The 22,530-nt window shown below is 37.3% G+C and overlaps 1 protein-coding gene across 1 annotated transcript in view; it reads right to left on the bottom strand.

Moving 5' to 3' along the window:
- CDIN1 (CDAN1 interacting nuclease 1) overlaps nt 1–3,375 on the bottom strand; it is a gene marked incomplete at both ends in the record, with an annotated part of 122,712 nt that extends 119,337 nt beyond the window's left edge. Inside the window, one exon of the mRNA XM_080345838.1 lies at nt 3,275–3,375. Within this exon, the coding sequence (XP_080201964.1) occupies nt 3,275–3,375 (101 nt within the window). The remainder of the gene's footprint in view (nt 1–3,274) is intronic.
- Nucleotides 3,376–22,530: the final 19,155 nt, after the last annotated feature.

The following is a 22,530-nucleotide window of genomic DNA, read 5'->3' as shown; positions in this document are numbered from 1 at the left end:
AAAGAGATTGTAACTTTCTCAGAGCATTTCCCACAATACCCTGCATTTCCTCCAACTAGCCCTACAATGGGTAATCAAATTTAGACATTAGGTTTCATTGAGAAGAATAGTACCACAGAAGAACATAAGCTAAGGAGAAAGCAGAAGAAAAAAACCCACAGAAGTTACAAAGTAAAACACAAATTATTACAAATAGATAAATTCAGGTGAGAAACAAGTAGAAAATGTGGTACAGGTTAGAAGAGCACAACACAGAACATATAGAATTATCAGTCCAGTGCTATATACGTTGAGAAGTACAAAGGAACTACATATCAGTGATCCAATACTGGCAGAGATTTATCGTGCTTAGTGCTCAAAATTACATTTTGATAATCCCCACGTCACCAAAAAATCCTGCTGTTAAACATGAACACATTAGAAGACAACTGCTAAGCATGTAACAAATATATTAAGAATAAATAAATGCATTGGTAATTGCTGGGCATCAATACAAAGTGCAGCACTAACAGAAAAAGAACAGCAATTTGATTCCCAAGTTTGTTTTTTTTTTTTTTGCAAAATAACTGGATTTTAAGCAAAGCAGACTAAACCCATGTTGTCTGTAATGCTACAGGATTGTAAAAAAATTTAAAAGTCCCAGTGCTTGTATAAAGAGACTTATAAACAGTATTAGAAGCAGTCTAGTTTTGACTATTTGGCATTAATAAACCACATGGCAACACCCTTTTGAAGAAATAATCTCACCCACTGAAGTAGTTGAATAATAGTCAAGAACAAACTGCCCTGTTAAAATATGATTTAGATTCAAGGGTCATTGGCAGCTACCACATAGCATACTCATACACACTAAATTGTGGCAATAGTTTTATGGAAATTACAAATTACTCTTGGGGAGAAATTGCAGAACAAGAGCAGGCCTATAACACAATGTGAAAGATCTTTAAACAAGGAGTGTAAACTGTGTATCCTCAAGAAACACAAGAGACATGGGAAGAACCAACAGATAAGACAGGATTATAAAAAAAACCCAAAAACAACTAAGAAGATTAATGCAGAAATCCGAAGACTGTCAAGATCTATGAGGCAGCAGGAACCAGAAATACTTGAAAACTGTTGATTTATGTATTGCATTACCAGTGGAATACTGATCCTTACTGGGGAAAGACTCAAAGTGCAAGGTGAAAGCAACTATTATGGATGTTAGTACTTTCCAGTTTGATCAGCAACTGCTACCATATAATAATGAAAAACTGGTTATGGACACCTTCATCACACTGCAAGTGTCATGAGAGATTCTGGAATATTTTCTTAAAAAGATGGAAGCAGAAAGTTGGGGTGGGGGGTTGATTTGTTTCATTTTGGTTTTCATAAAGAAAAAAGCAGCCAAGAAGTCCATTCAGACCCTTCTCATCCTAGAAGAGAATGACACAGGTTCTAGATTATAAGAAACTTACTCCACAGGTATAGAACACATCACTGAAAAAGTCTCCCCCTTAAGATGTCACACAGGTTTACAAATTTCTGCAGCTGCCCTCTTTTATAAGACAACAGTTATAAAGACTGTCTGTTTTTCTCATAACATGTATCTATTTCAATATGTCTCCCTTGCTGCTAAGGCAAGCAATGGCCTTGGAATGCTTTTTTTTTTAACCGCATGGCAAAATCATTACAAAAATATTAATTTTTTCTTGATATAACTTTATGTTGCTATTAGTACATAGTTTTTCAGGAGTCATCAAGTTCTGAAACCGAGGAGTCAATGGATCATTTGCAGCATCAAAGGAGTGGGTTGGGAAATAAAATATATCAGCAGAAAGCCCAGATAGTTTTCTGACAAACTTATTTTCTCTGTTACAGATATTCACATGCCTATGGATATATCTTGGAAGCCTGTTCCTACACACAGTGACTGACCTGACAAACCAGCCCAAATTCTAACCTTCTTTCAGACAGCTTTATAAGGAGACTAGAAAAAGAAAACGTGTGTGCATGCATGCATATATACACATAAACACTCTCTTCTAATTTCATTAGCACGAAAGTGATAAAGCCAAGTCTAAGTTTCTTAGACATATGCTGTCACAGTAAGTGGTTTCCCAAGTTGCAGAAGTACTGTGCAAGGTGAGCTGGGTTCCTAACAGTGCCACTCGGTGCACTCACTGAGCCAATCACACTGCTTTAGCATCACTTCTCTATAACAGGGCTATTCCCTCAGCTTGATTTTTAACTAGATGACACACTTTAAGGGAAGGGAAAAGATTTCAGTGGACAGTTTAAAAGCCTAACTTAATGTTGGTTCCTCATCTATTTACTGTAAGTTATACACAGCCTCAGCTGGTTTCTTCAGCCACGCTTGTTCTAAGACTTCCAAGGCTCACTTAGGAAGCATGGGAACCATTATCTGTTTTACTCCTTTCTCTCTCACCAAAGTAAGCAAAGCACTTAAAAACCTGCAGTTTTCTGGTGTATTTGAGACACAGCACTATTCCTTTCCCCGCAAAATCTGATCTGGTTTCCTGTCCAATTCAGCACTAGTAATGCTTCCCCCAAACCTGAAAAGACAAAACCAAAAACCTTGCAACATGTCCTTTACAACCCTTGTTGGTAGCAAGCAAATTTCTCCAACATGCATGGAGTACATCCTGTCATGTACATCTTTCTATGCCAACCTGTGGCCAGTCACAAATGCCTTTGACATTTGTGCATGCTGCTCAGGCAAGGAAGCAGATGAATGCTCACCTACAAGTAGATGATCCCTTTTCCAGACTTCAACTGGAGAACAGCAGTGAGTAAAGAGCATGGGCTCTGGAAAGCCCCTTCTCCCTAAGCCACAGGGGCAGTGGTATCACAGGCCAGATTCCACCCTGGGTTTCAGTCACAGAGTCACAGCCTGAGCCTTAAGGCTTGATTCATGTAAAAAGATCTACTTGGTGTTTAAGAGCCTCACGAAGTGACCTGCGAGCTTTTATTCAGACGTGTGGTGGGGGAGGAAGCGCTCTTCATGTTGTGCCAACTTCTCAGGCCACAGAGAGCGAGAAGCACTCTGCTCGCAGCAGCACCTTGAGCAAGCTGCCGCTCGCCGCCGGTGACCGTGTGCGTGTCCAAGTGATTTTGTACCGTGTGGGGCCTGGAACTGGGAGCACAGCCTGGAGCCAGCGGAGCGGCTCCTGCGGCCCCTCGTCTGCCCGCAGCGAGCTCGGAGGCCGCCGCCCGGGGCCCGAGCCGCCCGCCCCGCGCCGGGCAGCGGCCCCGGAGGGCGGGAAGCACTTACCTAGGGAACTTCTCCTTTAGCTTCCTCAGGCTCTGCCGGGTGGGCTGCACGTGCCCCAGGAACTGGGCTATCTCATCGTACTGGGCTTTGCTCAGCTTCATGCCTCGCACCGCCGGGCCTGCGCGGCGGCGGGAAGGGAGCGGGCTGCGCCGCTCCGGGCCCCGGCACCGCGAGGCAGAAGGGCAGGGATGGGGGGTAGGGGGGAGATTACGGCAACCCCAGGGGCGCCCAGCCCGGTACCGAGACAGTCAGGGCCGGCTGCAGCGGCCGCTTCTCGCAGCTCCGCCCCGCGGCCCGGCCGGGGCGGGGAGAGCCACCATCCCGCGCCGCTCGGCTCTGCGCAGCCGCCCAGGCGGGAGGGCAGCGCGGGGCGGCTGGCTGCTGCTGTGCCCCGTGCGGAAATGGGGGATCGGCGTCCCTGTAACCCTCGGGCTGCCCACCGCGCCGGTCTCCTTTGCCTCGCCGCGGGGCTAGGAGGGCGCTGGCCGCCTCACGGCTGAGGAGCTGCCCGCTTGTGCGCCCGACAAGCCGCCCCTTGGTTTGGCGCCTGCGGGCCGGCGTAGGGCGGCTTTGGTGCGGCCTGAGCGCAGCGCCGGCCCCGGCTGCCCTGGGGCTGAGGGGACCAGCGTGCAATGGGGCTGGTCGGGGCTCGCAGCGTCTGGGCCTGTGCTCGGGCATGGGCTGTGTGAGCCCTGCTGTGTTACGGCTTTAAAATCAAATTCTCAAGGCCTTTTTTCCAGAAGTCACTTCGAAGTGGCTGTTTCTTGCGCTTAAAAAGAAAATAAAAAAATGCTGAAGTAGTGGGGCTGGGGCTGTGCATCCTGACAGGGCCTGGGTGTTTTAGTGGCCTACAGCCTCGCTCGCAGGCGGAGGAATGGCTCCCGCTACATTTTAGAAGAAAACCAACCAAGTTTGTGCTTGGATTTACTTCGAAGTTTGTTGTGTCTCAAACTTCAGCAAATGATGTTATTAAATATAATTTAAATATAGTGTGATGCAAGCCTTACTTTCTGTGTTGGGCATTTTAAATAGATTTTATTGAATTACTTGGGAGACGGGTATGACTATTTCTAAGCAACTTATAAAACCTAGATGTTATGAAGAAAGTTAACCATATGTTTGACTGAGAAATAGAAGCATTCCTTTTCATTTCAGTTTAATCACATTGATGAACTACATACATGCTACTGGAGTCCTAACTGACGTTTCAGGTGCTTAATCTATGAAATTTGCTTTAATTCTTAAGATTTTTTTAAAAATTTTTATGGATTTTAGGTTCTGTTCACTTGCTTTCTTGAAAGCTTTAGGAACACATCTTAAGTATTTTTCTGCATATTAGTCAGAAACTTTACAAAGTTTCTTGCAAGAGTACAAAGAAAAATGAATAGGATGGGGATGTCAGGTGGGGCCAGTCATTCAGGAGTGTTTGAGACTGGTTTCTAATTGGTTGACAATGCCCAATGAACCCTTTATCACTTGATCCTCCTTTTATTATAGTGAGTTTTGTTTGGAACCAGGAGCCCTCCTGGGAACAGATATTTCTGGTACTCTCACCTAAATATAAATGTTTGAAACTCACAGTTTGCCTCACAGTAAGCGAAAATACAGTGAAGCTCAGCCAAGTTACAGATTCTCTTCCATACTCAGAGACCAAAAATAATATGTGAAACTGAAAAAAAAAGAGCATTCTTTTAAAGGACAGTATTATTTAATGTAAAGATATTTTATTTTCTTTAGCTCTGTCCTAAATAGTACGAGATATGTATGTTTGGGAGGGGAGGGGGTGTTCCTTTCAGTCTGATATCCATTTTAAAGGCTCATAAGGATATAATTTTCTTGTGCCAGCAATCAAACTGCCATTGCAGTTTACTACATAAAATAAATGTCAGACCATGTGTAATTAAGCTGTGGACGTCTATATTGTAAGATGTCGTAGATGACAGAAGTTTGCAAAAATTCAATAAGCGACTGGATAAAATACAGAAGAAAATAGTATGAAAAACTTAAATTTACCTTTGGCTCAGGGAGTCTCAGATCTTGCAAATGGTTGGATGTTGGTGGGGGGGAGTGTTCTCAGGAAGTAACTTTGTACTTCCTTTGTTCTTATTTTGTTTCCTTGGTGTCTGCCTGTGGCAGCTGTTCTTGATTTTTGCCTTGGGGTTGATTTCCAGTCCATCTATTTTGTAAACTAAGTTTCCTTCCAAGAAGGACAGAGGACTAATGAGAAAGGAACTATGTGAAGAACAAATGATTGGAAATGGCAAATGGGGGGAAAAGAAGGAAGAGGGCATGTAAGCTATAGGGTGAAATGAAAGAGAGGGAGACAAAGCAAAGCATCTGGTAGAGGACTTCCAGTAGTGACCGTCATTCTTTGCAGGTAGTCTTGGCCATGGTTGGTGTAGGACAGTAGATAGTGACCCCCTGGTCTGTTGTGTTAGTTGATAGTTTAACTGTGATGTTAGTAGGCGCCTTCCATTACCTTAAGAAGATGATTGCATAGTGTGATTTACAGCCAAGTTTAAGGTTAAAATACCGTTCACTATTCTCCACAGAGCTTAAAACCATTGTGTTTTGAGAATAGGTAATTATAGTATGATATCATAAGAAATCAATTAATGCACAAAGTGCAAATTCTGATTTGATTTTTATGACCTTACAGCTGTCTTTTTACTTTACCACTCCATTTCTTACATAGACACAATCTTTGGTCCATGTTGCTTTCTGTAACAAAATTAATGCAAGACTGCTAGCCATCATATATGTTTTCCAATCTATTGATTGTAGATGCTGCTGGTGGTGACTACAGTAAGAGTAGAAGCGCATTTGCAACAGATTGGAGAGCTTATTACCATTTTATAGTGCTTGTAATATCCCCACTTCATTCAGTTTGGCACACATTTCTACAAGTAGCTTTCACTCTTTTGGTATATTTTGTGTGATTTTTTTTTTTTTTTGGTGAAATTCAGCTTTTTTTTTTTTTGACGTTTTTGTATTGTAAGAAAAAAATTGAGCATGCTTCCACTTAACTTGGTAGCAACTCTGTCTGTAACAGGTCTAATAAACACCTCCACAGGATACAGTTGTTACCTCATAAACAAGGAGAAACCTCAATTTATGATCTAATTTATATCCATAGGTTTTAATGTACTTTCTGAAAGTGATTGTATTGTGAAACAAACCATGACATTTTCACTATGTATTTAAACAAACAAATAAAAAAAGTAACAGTTGGTCTATATATTAGTATCACTGTTAAGCATTAACTGTTTTGACAGTTCACAAGATGATAAGTCGATGTAAGTTTTTGGGGTTTTTTTCCCTAAAAGTATTTGTGGGGTTGCTTGATACCACAACAGTGTGAAGAACGTGACAGCAATAGAATGATAAGACATAGTAAAATACCAATTAAAAAAGGTGAGCAGGCATTGTTTTCCTTCTGTGTCTTCAGATTGTTTCTCATAATTACAGAAGTCATTGAGGCAAATTAATCTAGTTTTCTGTATTATTAGTATACGCCATATATCTTCCTTTCAAATACTTATTTGCTTGTCAAAGTAATTTTTAAAAAGTCTGCAGTCATGCAGTGTTTTGAAAACACTGCTTTGTATGCTTGGTGCCTGATCTATGGTCAATTGAAAGTCTATCAATTTTAATGGACTTGGGTCACTTTTATGGTTCAGAGCTGCATGTTTATGTATTTTCTGTAGCAAGCTGTAAAAGATTTTTGAAAATGATGAGTTATTTAAAAATCAATTTCTATAACTGAGATGGTAACATGCCCAAAGTGTTCTTACCATGCGACTTTACTCCACTGTGGTTCCACAGTATGAAATTTCTAGAGTTTGGATTTGGTTTTTTAAGCTCTCAGTAGTCAGATGCAGAAACCTGTATGAAAATACCTTTCTGACTTCAAATTCAATTATTTAAACTTATTTTGCCCCCTTTTCTCTGTATTTGTTAAAATATCATTAGTGCATGCTGCTTTTTTTTCCCCAAGAGATTTTAATTTCATTCACTGTACAGAGAAAACCTTGTAGTTGAGTAATGAGTTAGATTGGTTTTTTTTGTAGGACTTCTGCCTCATTTGTTGTGGAATTCAGAATATGTACTAGGTGTATGAAACAGAACCTATAGAAAAAAAAAATTAAGTATAAAGATAATTTGACTGCTGCCCAGAAAATACAGAGTCACTCCTGTCCTGTTATGGACTTTTTATGTAAGAGTAGAAGTCATTTGATGGAATTTTCTTTCCCTGTCTTTTTTTGACACAACATGTGCATTTTTCTGTGCCAGACATCTAATTCAATTACATAGGTGCCATAAGATGCTGGTTAAAGAGATAATCCCAATCTGCTCCAGCCAGTTTCAGAGTAATATCTGTGCTGTTGTATTACTGCTGCTGCTGCTGCTGCTATGCATACATGGTCAGATAGCCCAGCTAATCCATCTGGAAACTTAACATGCAAAAAAACCACCCTAAAAATATTATTTTTCAGCTAAATCAATTTGTGAATCCAACTGACAGAACAGCCTTATAAATGTAAGTGCCAGCACATGGGAGGAAGTAGGGATGCATGGTCAGAGGCAGCAGGGCTACCTCTTTCTGTTGATAGTAGCAGAGCCTTGGGAAATAACCTCACAAATTAGACATCTAAATTAGGTGCCAGCCATTAAGCAATATGATTATCCTGCATATGCTCTGCTAAGAATTTACATTTGAGAGCATCATTGCACTAAATGCTAAGTACTGTCAATGGAACTTAATTTAATGGAAGTGGTACCTCTGAACATACAGATTATGGATCATGGTGCTCTGAAAAATCAGGGCCTAGGTTTGTTACACTGGAGAGACCAAATCAATGAACAGTTTTGGCCTAAATCTTTCAAATTCAGTTTATCATACACAAATATATGAATGAAAAAATACATATATACACCTATATACACAAAAGTGTACAAAAATATACAGGACAGAGGAGAAGATGTTTTGGAAATACATTTGCTAATGTCTATCTTCATGCTAGTGCTTACACAAGAAGCTACTATGGTAATAAGCTTCATTAGAGAATGTACACTGAAATTAATAAGGCTGTTCTTAGCAAGTATGACATAGACAGCATGCAGTAAAGAATAAGTGAGGCCAAATTTTGAATTTAAAGTTAATAGAAGTACTGAGGAGGTGCACTGTTTTCCATGCAAGTAAGACAAAGGAGGGAAAAATTAGAAATTAAGAACTGTTTTGTAATACAGATAAGCAGACGGATTGAATCAAGGTTGTACACCAAAATGGATAGTATAATTTCCAAGTTTCTCAGTGTTTGACATTGTAACACTAATGTTGCAATATGTAAATATATTAAAATTAACCTACTTAAAATGGAACTAGTGAAATAAAAAGTACACTTTGTGATAGATTGTATTATTTTCAGTATTATTTTTTGCTAATTAGCAAAGTTTTGTAACTTTAAAATGTATTTCCCAAACATTATTGTGAGACAGCAAGACTCTGCAGAATTACCTAAGGTTTTTTTATTAACTTGTTGGAAACATAGTACCTCAGTGTAGCTAAGTAGCCTGTCTGTTTTTCTTATATACAGAAGTATTTCAAATAGAAAGGTAAGTACTTTACAAGGCTAAGACTAGGACCTGTATTGTGCCTTAACTGCTTTACAACAAAATCTCTGAAAGAGGAACAAATTCTGCTTAAGCATGAATTGTGAAAGATGTAACAGATTAGTGTTAACTCCCTGACTTGTTGATTTATCCAGTGCGTAACAACTGGCAAAAGCCCCTTAAATGTATAGATTTGTGTGCTGTTGTGGTAGTTTAGGTCTTTTTCTGTTCACTTCCTTTTACTCCCACACAAAGAAAACAAAACAGCAAAGGTTTGCTTATATAACTTGTGGGGACTCACCAATGCTGTTTGACTTAATGTGAGCTCTGGAACTCTTAGGCATATAAAGTTTAGGGACCTTTGGATTATTTTAGCTCAGATAGACTTTGGGGAAGGGCATAGAAATAGATTAGGATGACTTTTTTTTCCCCTTAGTAGGGAAATTCCTGTTGTCACCTAGGGAGTTATATTGAATAGCTGAGGTTTCTTTGACTGTTTTTCTTAAAAAATGCTTGATGCTTTGTTGTCCAAGGATTCTTACCTCTCATTAACATATCATAGTATTGTAATAGTCTTTGAATGACTGTTGGCACAGAATCATAGAAATGTAGAATGTAGCTAACCTCAAGATCAACCAGATCAGGTATTTGGTAGTATCAAATATAACTGCACTGTCTCATACTGAAATGTTTCTAATTTGTTGTTGTAGAATTCCATAATGAGATTTTCATAGTCTCCATTGGTAACATGTTCTAGTATTTTACCTCACTTGAACTTAGAAAGCAGTTTCTAATGTTTCATTCCAAGCCTATGGATTGCAAATGAAACCACTTTCCTCTGTATACTTTGAAGAAAGGGGAGAATGATAAATCATTGGCTTTTTTACTTGTTTCAGGATTATTATAATGCTGATCCACTTCTCCCATTTTTGTTTGGTGCTTTATGTAAGCCCAGTTCTTTCAGTCCTTTCTTGCAAGTCATTCTTTCTGAAAGGGTTGTGATTTTTTTTCTCTCTGTACTTTGCAACATCTTTCTTGAAATCCAGTGCAAACACTACTTCAGCTGAGGCATTTCATTTTACTGAGCAGAATAAAAATTCTTATATTTTTAAAATAAGATTAATGTGTTCAATTTTTCAAATTACCTACTGAAAAACATTCACATTGCAAGTTTGTATTCTGCCTTTATACACTCTTCAGTTTTTTATGCTAGCTCTTAGTGCCATTAAAAGTATGCAAATGTATGTGCCATTAAAAGTATGCAAAGTATGTGTAGTGCAATGGATACACTGGCTATCTCATTGTAAGGGGTTCAGTGTGCAAGTTATAAGGAAATAAGAATCCAAAATACTAATGGATGAACACTGTAATATTTTAGATATTTATGCATGGAAGTTTATAATGGCATTACAGTTTCTTGAGGCTTTCATTTTTTCTGATACCCATTCACTCTTTCTAACACATGTAAAACATATTTGACATTTATAATAATGGAATGATTAGGCATGTTACTGACATCAAGGTTTAAGGGACTGGGTACATAGGGAATTTATGTTCCACTTTAATCCATTTATCAACCTCCTCTGGGAACTGATTTTAAATCTAACTCAAGCCATACCAATTTGGGGGAAAAAAACCTGCCTAATCCAACAGCCTGGAAAACACATAAATGTATGAAATTGTTGTCTAGGTTTCCCCCACCTCCGTCTTTCTTAGTTAGGAAAATATTAATGATTTATATGATGACATTCTCTCTGGAATCTTATAGCTACTTGTTCAGATCTGGTGGTTTTCAAGTCAAGAATCAAGAGAGAAGATGATACAGATGGTTTATTTAAGCCATTAAATAAATGAAAAGTAAAAGTATGTAATTACATAGACTAGTAGCCATTAATGACTTCTTTGCCATCAAATCAATTTTCATTTCAATTACAAAAAGAAAACATATTGCTACATTTATAATGCCTTTTTTTTTTTGTCAAAGAGGAAAGGTTTTGAGTATATTTGCGTTATGCAAATGCACACAGTAACACTAAAAGCAGTTGTTTTGAAGGTATCCAAAGGGGCAATGTAGGTTACCTTAACTTAGGCAGTCTTGAAGAAGGTTACCTGTTCCTAGCTTGTGCGTTCTATCCTATAAACTAAATGAAGCTGCCACTTGGTTAGTAATAGATGTATAGGATCAGGTTCTAAAGTACTCTACTGTGAGTCCAAAATCATTTCATTGGAGTCAAAGTGATATAAGCCAGTTCATAATCGGGCACATTGTACAACTCATGCTGATGAAGTCAGTTACCTTTATAATATAAGGAATGGTACGAGAATTATTATCACTCCTTGGTATTTGACATTGGCATTCAGGCGCATATCGGGAGAAATTCAGCTTGGGAACCATGTATTTTACATGTTCAGTCAGAATAATTTGCTGCCTACTGAGGTGCCAATCTTAGGGTTTAAAGATGAAAAATACACTCCTATTAGTCAAATATTTATGAGTAGAACCCAACGTGTTTAAGCCTTGTTGACCTTTGCATAGTTATGACATATATATCATGTCTTGGTTATCCTTACCGTTGCTTTGGTCTGGAAAAAGTAAAACGAGGTTAAGTAGTCCCTAAGGGTAGGTTAAAATGTAGAGTACTGCCATGTTGTATGGCTTTAGTATACTTAGTGTCTTTCACGGCAAGTTGATGAGACTGCTCAAAGCAATAAAAGAGCTTGCTAAATTATGCCATTTAACACACACACACACACACACACACACAAAAGTTTTTTAAAATGAGTTTTCTCTTCCTGTATTTAGTGTTCTAATATTGTAAACAGTGTTAGATGTATAAAGCCTAACTCTTGCTTTTCAGCTTAAGCAGTTGCATTCAAAATGGCTTTGAAATATAATCTAATTTGCTAATACATTTATATGTTCTTTCTGATTTGAGGCCAGAAGGAAAGCCACTGTGATAATTTTACCAGCATAGCATATATTGTAGGTATTTCATTAATTAATTGCTGCTTATAGATCTGCATCTCTGATTGAAACAAAACCAAACAATCCTTAAATCTTGATTTAAAATAATTCAGAAATACAGAGTCTTACTAAATTCTTTGTGGTTCCTTTCTCTTTCATCTGTAAGTAGCCTGGTTTGAACTTGTTTAGCTTTATTTTTTACACATAGTTTTGCTATAGTTTGATTTCCTGATTTTGGTAGGCTGTATGCTAGATGTATCAATTTAAAGCCAGTGTTACTGCTCAGATCACCTCTTAAACTGTTCTTTGAGAAGTTAAACAGATGAAGTTCATTAGGGATCTAAACACTAAACGTGTTGCTGATGTCCATCAAAGGCCTTCTGTGAGCGTTTTCTCTTGTAGCCAGTGCTAAATCTTCTGTGCACAATGGTTGTGCATGTTTCTAGACAGCAGAGTGAGGAACTAAAAAATAGTACAAGTTGGAAATACATATTAAATAGTGTATTCATGGAAGATTTATTCTCTGAGTTTCTAGGAATAAACACAGATGTAGTATAGCATGAAATTGTCCTTTACATGTAGATGGGTGTTACAAAGCTTTCTGGAATTTTTGTGAAAAGGATAACCACCTCGACAAAGGTACCACCAAAAACCTGTAATATAATTAAGCAAGTAAAATTTTATCCAAGTTATATGTCTAGTTACTGTTTGCCATTTACATTATTTTATATATTTTTTAAAAAAATTGAAAAATATTTGAAATGTTAAATATTAATAAATATCTCATCTCATGATTTCACCACAATGGTGCTTAAAATTATTTGTCTCTCTAATCATGTGCTCACAGTATTGTCCTGTGTAACTACCAGATGCTCTTTGGTAAGAAGACCAAGTCAATTAACAGGAGAAAGAATATAAAATTAAAAATTAAGCCTGTCAGAAGAAAAATATCAAAACCCAAGACAACTATTCTAGGCAATGTCTGGTTCTGTGAAGCTAGGCGAGGCAAGCCGAAGGGGACAGAAGTGGTAGGGTGGTCTATTCTATTTTTCTAGACCTATTTAGTAAAGGTACCTTGCAAGATAAAAGTGACAGTGCCCCACTTGTTTTACATTGCAGTGGGGTTCACAGGAGATGGAGGGAGTGTCAGTTATCATGAGGTCCCCTGTGTCTTCTCTTTTCTTGTTTCTACTTGCCTTGGTGTTTCTACTTAGTGACCAGTACAAGCAGTGACTAAAGGGAGTTGATCCATATGGGCCTTAACTATTCCAAACACATTGTGGTGATTTTTACTATGAACATTTGCTTGCACTTACGTGTCTTTTAGACAACTGTTGCATTAATTCATGTGCTAGAAAAGAATGTTTAAGTTGTCTTGCTATAGAATTTTGAAGTTAATTGAACTGTTAGCAAATTTGCTTATTTAAAATTTCTTCAGCTTTTGTAGAGGTTGGAATCTTGTGGCCCAGCAGGTCATTCCGATGCTATCACTGAATTGCTAAATGTAATTTAAAGTAATTGAATTTCCCATGAAGCTCAAAAAGGGAAAATGCAAAGTCTTACATCTTGGGAGGAATAACCTCAGGCACCAGTGCATACTGGGGTCCAGCGCTCTTGAAAGCAGCTTTGCCGAGAGGGATGTTTGGGTCCTGTTGGACAACGAGCTGACTGTGAGCCAGCAATGCACTCTCATGGCAAAAATGGCCAATAGTATCTTGGGCTGCGTTGGGAGGAGCATTGGCAGCAGGTTGAGGGAAGTGATTTTTCCTCTTCGCTCAGCACTGGTGAGGCTGCATCTGGAGTAATGGTTGTAGTTCTGGGCTCCCCAGTACAAAAAAGATATGGAGTTACTGGAGCAAGTCCAGAGCAGGGCTGCAAAGATGATTAAGGGACTGGAGTATTTTTATATGAAAAAAAGGCTGAGAGATATGGGACTTTTCAGCCTAGAGAAAAGACGTCTCAGGGGGGATCTTACTGGTGTGTATAAATAAATATGTGATGGGAGAGAATGAACAAGAGGTAGCCTGGCTGCTCTTACTTGTGCCCACTGACAAGAGAGTGTCTCGTGGACAGTTTGCACCAGTTTAGGTGCTGCAAAATAACCATGGAAGGATGAATTTCTTTCTATCTTGAAACTAATTGTTGTATATTTACCGATGTACTTCAGGCAATGATTTGCACATTGCCCACATAAAATAAATAAATAATAATAGAGGAAAAAAAACCTTCAGGTGTTTGATGTATTTCCTCATAAAATCTTTTCCAACCTTTCAACAACTCAACTTTTAATCTGGGTTGTGAGTAATGCTGTATATGGTCATCATATAATTTGAACTGATGACTCCCAGAACTGGTCTTCACATCCTTTTTTCTCTGTTACTAGATATGTCAGAGAAAGATGTATATCCTGTCAGTGGATAGAAGGCTTGCCTTTCTGGTCAAGTATTGCATACTGTCTCTACATGATAGCCCTCATCTTTAAGCTATTTTTAAGCATTATCTTTTTTCTTCCAGTGTTTGTATTCGGTGTACCACCCAGGTCTAATTTCTGAAGATCAGATCTGATTAATTTCTGATGTGTCTTTGATTTACCATGTCTATGTAAAATACAGAATTTGCATAAGTAGGAATTTTCAAACTAATTAATTCATTTTTTAGAAAAAAAAAATACAATTTTAAGAAAAATTCTATATAATAAGATGAATTGAACAAACTTTATACTGGACAGCTTATAAACCAGATCTGCTGCCTGGCACAGTTAGTAGTCACGCGTTAAATCGTAGAATGGATATAACTGATGCCATATCTGCACCTTATACTTTTCAACATAGCTGATTGCTGTAGGTGAGATAGGTGATTTCCAGGACTCAAAAGAAAAATGTTCAAAATACACTTCAGTATTTCTACACTACACTCATTTATAACATAGAGACATATCGAAAGTGTGTATCTGTACAGAGTGACACAAATGGATGTGAACTGCACTTTCTGTGCTTTGAGCTGGTTGATGTGAGTCTAGCTCAGGTCCAGAAACCAGATTTCTGTGTTAGCGTGGTAGTATGTTAATCAGTGTTCTCTTTTGCTTTGTAGGCCTTATACAGTGACCTTGGATATGTAGCTTCCTCTGGCTACCTCAGAATGTGGTTGTGTGATTTCTGTACCCAACTGCACAGACATAAATGTGAGCCACTGAATGAGAATGGAATTTATATAACTTTGGTCAAATATAATGGAAGCACAACATCTCAAAGCTTTTGGGTGAAATTTGATTTTGTAACCTGCAGCTGAAAATGCAGATAGATTAAGAATTTGATTGTGCAGTCCTCAGAAGAACAGAGTGTCCAGCGAAGATAATGCTACGTATTTGTGGCAAAGGTTAAAATCCCTGGAATGACTGTTAGTAAAATTCATGATTCATTTTTAAATACTAGAGCTTCAGCATTTTGTTTAGCTATTTCAGACTGCTCATTTAGGAAACTGGAATAGAATATTTGTTCTATTCATTTACAGGTGTGCATGATGTGTCTTTTACACGCCACAAGGCTTTTCTATGAATACATTTGAAGAGTTCACCTTTCCCTGAGTCCTTACATTAATCTCCATTTCAAAACTTAGGTTTAAGGTTCTATGGAAAAAAAAAATGTGCATAATTGAATTATTTTTTTCCCAGTTTCCATATACAGTGGTGAAACTGTACAGGTTAGTCTAATGGAGTTTTTGTTTCAAAGTTGAAAAAATTAGGAGAGGAAATATACTATCACACTGGAAGAAAACTCCACTTTTTCACCAAAAAAATGCAAATCCAAAATTTTTGCATGTTTTTGGTTTGTCGTTTAATCCCATTCCAGTCATTGTTCTTGACAGTGAAATGCCACAGAGAAGAACACTGGTTAAGGAAGTTTTAAGTAGTAATTATAATCTTCCTGTTTATTGAAGTGAAGGACAGAACAATAAAAAGGAAACTGCTTCAAAACACTCCCTACTAATTTAAACTATTTATAGAATCACTAATCAAAGCATGATTCATACAAACCTTGGGAGAACATAATGCTGTAGCTTATGTGCATTTATTTGCCAGTGGAAGTGTTCTTAGGCAGTGTCCTCATGGTTAGCACTACTGCTTATCTGTTACCATTATCACATGTAGTAGTCTTTCCTGATAAACTTAGCTCCAGGTCAATAATTTCACAGACTAAGAAGGTAAAACAGAATATAGTCCTTCGAGTGAGAGTTGTGTTAGTTGACAAATTTGTAAAAACAATACTACACTTGTCTTCTAAATAATTCTGCAGGAATCTCTTGTAAATCCTTTAGCAATTTTTTCTAATCCTTTACAAGTTATAAAATCATAGCTGAAAGGCAGGCAGAAAAAGAATGCACAAATAAGACATCTGTTATTGTTATATCAATGATGATATATAACCAGCTCTGAAGTAATAACATTGTAGCAAGGACTAGAGTCTTATCCAAAATGAAATCTCATCCACTTCCACATCTTCATTTACTACATTCATAAGAATGAAGTGAAGTTTATAACTGCGAAATCTTATCAATTAGTTCTTGTAAGACATCACAGGTATGCTACAGTCTGCTTTAGATTAATGGACTTACAGCCAAGCCATATCTTAACAGATAGGGCTATCTGTAAACCAGCTTCAAAGTAATGTATTTGTGTGCTGCTTATAAAATGGTATTCACCATTACTAAGTACAGTAATGCTATATTCTATAACTTCAGCACTGCGAAATGTATATACTATTAATGTATTTTCTAGTCCATTAAGGACAAGCAGCATATTATGCTCCATTTAATAAAAGATTCACAAGTCACTAGTGTGGAGGATTATTCCAGTACAATTTTGGGGTGTAGATGCAGTTGTCTTTTAAAGATTATATTATTGTGTTGACTCTCAAACAATTTCTTATGAACTACATTTTAGTCTCACATAAGATCCAAAGGGTTAAACTTTTGACCTGCTTGACATTGATACAAAGCTACGAAACTGTTAGACAGTGAGACAGCTTGGGAATGGCAGGGAGCTTTCCTGGCTCTACTACAGAAGGAGAGATGGGGAGAAAATCTATAATTTTTTACCTGTTCTCATAATTTTTGGCCATGCATCAGTAGAAACAAAATTAAGCTGTGGAAGAAATATCTGTGTACGTCTTTCTTTCCTTAAAGCCTTTTGGTTTTTATCAACAGTAAAATGGGTAATCGCACATTTTAGTATATTTCAATATCGATTCATCCAGTAACAGCTAGTTAGCTCTTCATTTTTGTGCCTTCACTGTGGAATTAATATGAACTGAAAAAATGAGACCTGTGTTCTATATGATTAAGTGTGGAGGCTCTGACTTTATTCTAACAACCCATGGGAATTGGTCCAAAAATGTCTATGGGATTTGGTCCAAAAAGCCAATGATCCAAAAGCTACATAGTAGGGCTTTTAAACTTGATACTTAAGCTTTCAAGTTATCTGATTTTCAGTGTACATTGTGTTACTGATACAGCAATATAATATTTTATTCCTAGTTTTGTTATTATTTATAGCTTTTAAAAAATCTTTGTAACTATAATTTTTTTAGGCCTTTTAACAAGTTAGATTCTTACTGGAATTAGAAAAATTGATAAATTTACTTTGGAAGATTCTGCTCTGTTTTTCTGTGTTGGAAAAGAGAAAGAGTATTGATCTTTACCCTACTTCTAGTCAACTCAGAAGTGGTTTTCTGTCTTTCACAGCGGATCATGCATTAATACATATTAATACCGAGGCAACAATTACCACAGTATGCATTTGTTTTCCTGTAAATATATTCTATTTCAGAGGGATACCAACTTTTTATCTTCTAAAGCCAAGAAGATGTACATATTTTTGTTATTTCTTTGAAAAGCTTGTATTATCACTGTGCTATGCTTTCAAAAGGAACAGAATAAACCAACCTTTGTCTTTTAGAGATAGTTGCAAATGCTGCTTCACTTCTGGAAGGGCTGTTAAACAGATCCTACTGGAAGAGCACCCAGGGGTCTAGTATATATTTGGATATATTAGATACATTCAGATTCCTGAAATATTATTAGAAAGAGAAACCCTACTAGGACTTGTGTAACCATGGGAGATTAACTTCCCAGATAGAGTGGAAAACAAGTGTTACTGTTAATGTCAGAATCCAGTTACACATCTGTGATGGTTAATATTTTTTCATTGTATTGTCACTAAATTTATAGGCTATGATGTTGTTCTGAAACTTAATTTGTACTGTAATTAAGGCATTTATATATTAAGGTTAAAAAATGTCTAAGGAGAATACAGATGTTATTGAAAAAGAAAATATCAGATGCAGGAATAATGTTCTTCAAGGAATGTTCGGGGGGGCTATCTTATTTAATATTTTCATGAATGACACTGGCACAAAAAAATACATGCTGAAGACAAAGTGGTAGGTGTTAGAGCAGACAAGAGGTAGAGTTTCATGCAAAAATACCTTACTGCTGGGTAGTAAACATGTAGTAATACAAAAGGGGATGAAAGTCTATAATATGAGGTGAAAATAACAAGAATTCCTGCTACAAATTACACTTTTTTGATTGTAAGCATACAAAGAGCTGGAGGTTCTTATGGCTGTGATGTATTTATAGTAAAAATGATTGAGCTTTACTTCCACTGTACCAGAGCTTGGTACGTCTGAACATCACCTGTAATACCACAGTGCATTTCTTGTCTGCTTTCAATAAATAGGAGCCAAACTGAGATGGGTGCAGCTGAACAGAGTAAGGTACAGCCTCAAGGAAGTTCAAGAGCTTACGTTGCTCAGTCTAGTAAAACAAAGACTGGGAGGTGGTACTGTAGTTACCTGTGAAAACATAAATGGGTGATAAACTGCAAGGCAGGTAAAAGTCCTGTATAAAATAAATGGCAGTTATCAAAAGAACAGATTACTATAAACTGGGCCATTATTAAACGTGAACTGAAAAATTATGCTTCTACCTGTAAAATGAATGAGATATTGGAGCTGCCTCAGGAATAGATGAAACAACTTAGGTAGTTTCCCCTACAAAGTTTAAATTTATAAAAGGATTTGTAAGATGTGGTTACCTAAGTTAATTTGAGACTAGGTTCTTTCAGCTCTGGGTTGGCGGGACATACCTTGGTTTCTTATTCGCTACATATGCATTTTTTTGTTACAATCTCTCTCTGTTTCAGTAGATAAATGCCACTCAACAATATTTCATAAATACCATGAATAATTATGTACAATCTAAATGTATTTCCAGGTAAAACATAGAGAGCTACTCAATGCTGTTACATTCTTTTCCTACTGCACAACTCTTCACTGGCCCTCAATGAAATGTAATCCCTGTTGTTTGATTTACTAACTGTACTTATCCATTTCTCATTTTGTTTTTAAGTGCTTAGGTCCACTGACTGATCAAAATTTATTTCTTTCATAGTATTTGCCTTGCTTTGTGCAAGAAACTCATCATGAAAAGAAATAGAAAGACAACATGAGTCTTCTTCCTCTGCTTGTCCAGAGTTCTCTGTTGTGCATGAACCTGGAACTCCTCTTCAGAGAGTGATTTTTTCTTCATTCATGTTCAGGAAATGTATGTTTGGAAAAACAACCTTTTTTTTTTTTTTCCTCCCCCAATAAATAAGTAAATTAAACATTTTAAATTATTAAGATTTAGAGCTACATTTAAAAGCTTACTGGTTGTGATTAAAAAAACCTTCTGAAATACAGAAAATTTCTCCTTAAATTTCAGTATTCTGAAAGCAGAATGAATCTGAAGTTTTGTTATGCCATAATTTGCCTTTTAATTGTCTTACATTTTTAGTTCGATTGTTAAAGGACATGACTTTAACAGGAGGAGGTCTGTAGATAGAAGTATTATATTTTATTAGACCAGTTGGAATATTTGGAAAAGTTAGGCTTGCAGGCACACAAGCCTCTCTTCCATGAGTGAAATAGAAACAAAATAAAAAGTTGAGAACAGTTGCTCAGAGGTGGCAGCTGTATATCATATCACCCATCTTTAAAAGAAAAGCAGGTGGTACTTGTGGATGAGATAGGATGATACAGGGCAGGAGGAGAAAAGGAGAAAAAGACGGAGATACTTACCCTCTGGGGAAAAAAGGCGTGGTTTGAGGCATGTGAAACACACTGGAAAGAAGAGAAATTAAAATGTACTATAAACCTGCTCACTTATATCCATGATTTTTGGCATCCAGTAGAGTTATGAGTTTTGCTTACCAAAATTTCAAAGATTTTTGTAGGTTTTACCTGAGCATAGGGGCATAGTATGTGAGCAAGCAGAAAGGAAGGAATGAGAGATCAGAAACACAGTGGCTAGTAAGAGGTGTTCACAGTAGTTTTTACCTTTATAAACCATCAGCTCACTCCGTATGTAGTTTTGGCTTAGTTTTACATACATCATACCTGTTGTGTTGGCAAGCTACTGGAATAAACTGTATTATATTCCTGAAATGGAGTTGCAGAATTGAAAGATAGTGGTGGTTCTGTTAAGATATTATTTACTACAGTAATTATAGAGATATGTTTCCAGATTTTACATTTCTTGCTCAAACACAATCTTCATCCATTCAGTGTCTTTGGACTGTAGCTAGGATGTTTCTGAAGCCAGAGACTGTTAGAAGTCCAAGGTGGTTCTTGGAAGACAAGACCAAGTGGCATCTTCTTCTAGAATTACTTATAATTGGTTAAGGTGGTTCTTTGATTGGTATCACAGGATTTTTCTTCAGAGTGAATGGGATGGCGTCTGAGGATGCCTGATTTTTGTGTGTGTGTTTCAGATGGTTGCAAGTTTATGGAGTTAAATTTGTTAGTCTATGGTTTTCTGTGCATTTTAGTTTGTAGATTACCATCTTTGATGTTGACCTTAATACCTAAGAAGGGATCTCAGTACAGGAGAATTTCAAAGACAGTTTGACAATAGAGTCATGATTATTGAATTTATGATTGCAATTAGTGAGGAAATCCAGTTTTCTACTCATGGTGATGAAGATGTTATTCATACATTTTATGCCATATGGACCTGGTGGTACATATCTAATGCTGAGCAGGTTTTTTTTTCTATTTAGCTTTGAAAGCTGCTGCTGTCTAGACATGAAGAAGGGTTCATGTGCCCAAAAGTTTATCTGGCATGTTCAACAATGCCATCTGCCCTAGTGTTGCTTCCGTCCTTAGGCCATCTTGGTTACAACAAAGTGCTGTGGGAGAAATAAAACCTTTTTGCCTGTCAAGCCTCTTTTTTCTTAGTTTATCTGCACTCAAGCTGACCTTTGCTAGCTCTGTTTCTAATTCTCCTTATATACTCATTTTTAGTAGGGGATATATGTTGTAAGTAACCAAGGTCACATTTCTGAGCCCTTGTATGTTAACCCAATGATTTCTAGCCTCCTTTAATCCTTTCCTACACCAGCAGCTGTAGTAATAAGGGTCAAGGGGCTGCTAGGGATTGAGGTTGTTAGCTTTTGGGTTGTATTTATTCATTTTGTTGGTGTTTTTCACTGATCGGTCTTAATGGATATTACCCATTCGATTGTATGGTATTAGAACAACATTTGACCTTTCAAACATGAATGATTTTAAAGTTTATTTTACTTTGACTGTAGACTTGGTGCTGCTTTTTAGATATGGAAATAATTTGTCTTTAATTTCATTGTGCTGTGAACTGTCTGTATATTGGGTTGAATACCTCAACATTAATGTGTATAAATTCAGATCTCACTGAAAGAGTGGAAAAACTCCATTGTTTTCAATGAAACCTTTTAGGGATCCCATTGTTATAATTTAATGAGAAAGGACTTAGATCCTTATTGTTTGCAACAAGTAAACTGCTAGGTTTTATACTGCTGCCTAAACCGGTAGCTTTATCGTTGCTTCAGCATATAGTTGTGTTGTAGTCATATTTGTTCGACAGAACCATCAGAGTACACAGCCTGAATCTTTGTTTCTATTCCTATTTTGTAAATGTAGCGAAATAGTGAATACACACTATTACATAAAATAAAAGAAAAATAGAGTCAATGTCCGTCAGTTTGAGTCTTTAGCTTCTCCAGTATAAATGCAAAGCTAAACTGTTAGATTCTTTTCTGCTCTGGTTTCCACCACTGCTGCCCAAGGAAAGGTAAAGACATTAGACATTGGAACATAACCTGAAATTTGACAAATTCGTGCTTTTATGAACCTAAGTAGAAACAGCCCATCAGATGGTAGACGTCTCACTGACTGTGTCATGCTTTTAGCATTCTTTCTTCTCTTGTAGGTAAAATATTTTGGTTTATGCTTTAATATTTGAAACATTCTCAGCTGCTACTGGTGATACGCAGCTGCTGCACAGTGAGGAGGAAAGAGTTTATCATACTTGGTATTGCTTTCAGTGATATAGATGCTTGCTCACTAGGTATTGTACTGAGATCAGCTAACTCGTTTCATTAAAAGGTCCTTTAGGTGGTAGTTATATTTGGTTACCACTGTGTTGATGTGGATCTGAACCAGAAACACAGAAGTGAAAGGCTTTCTATCCTACTAACAATTTCCTGAGCCTTCCATTCTCCTATATTAAGAGGAGTTTTTATAGAGTGGAAAAATGCTCCATCGTAAAGCTGTAAGGTTAAAACTGCAGCCCCTCTTCCTTTCCCAACACTCCTTAAACTATG

This window comes from Nesoenas mayeri (assembly GCF_963082525.1).
Source record: "Nesoenas mayeri genome assembly, chromosome: 5".
Classification (NCBI taxonomy): Eukaryota; Metazoa; Chordata; class Aves; order Columbiformes; family Columbidae; genus Nesoenas; species Nesoenas mayeri.
Note: the sequence above shows the minus strand (reverse complement) of the source record. Positions and strands in the feature narration are given on the sequence as shown.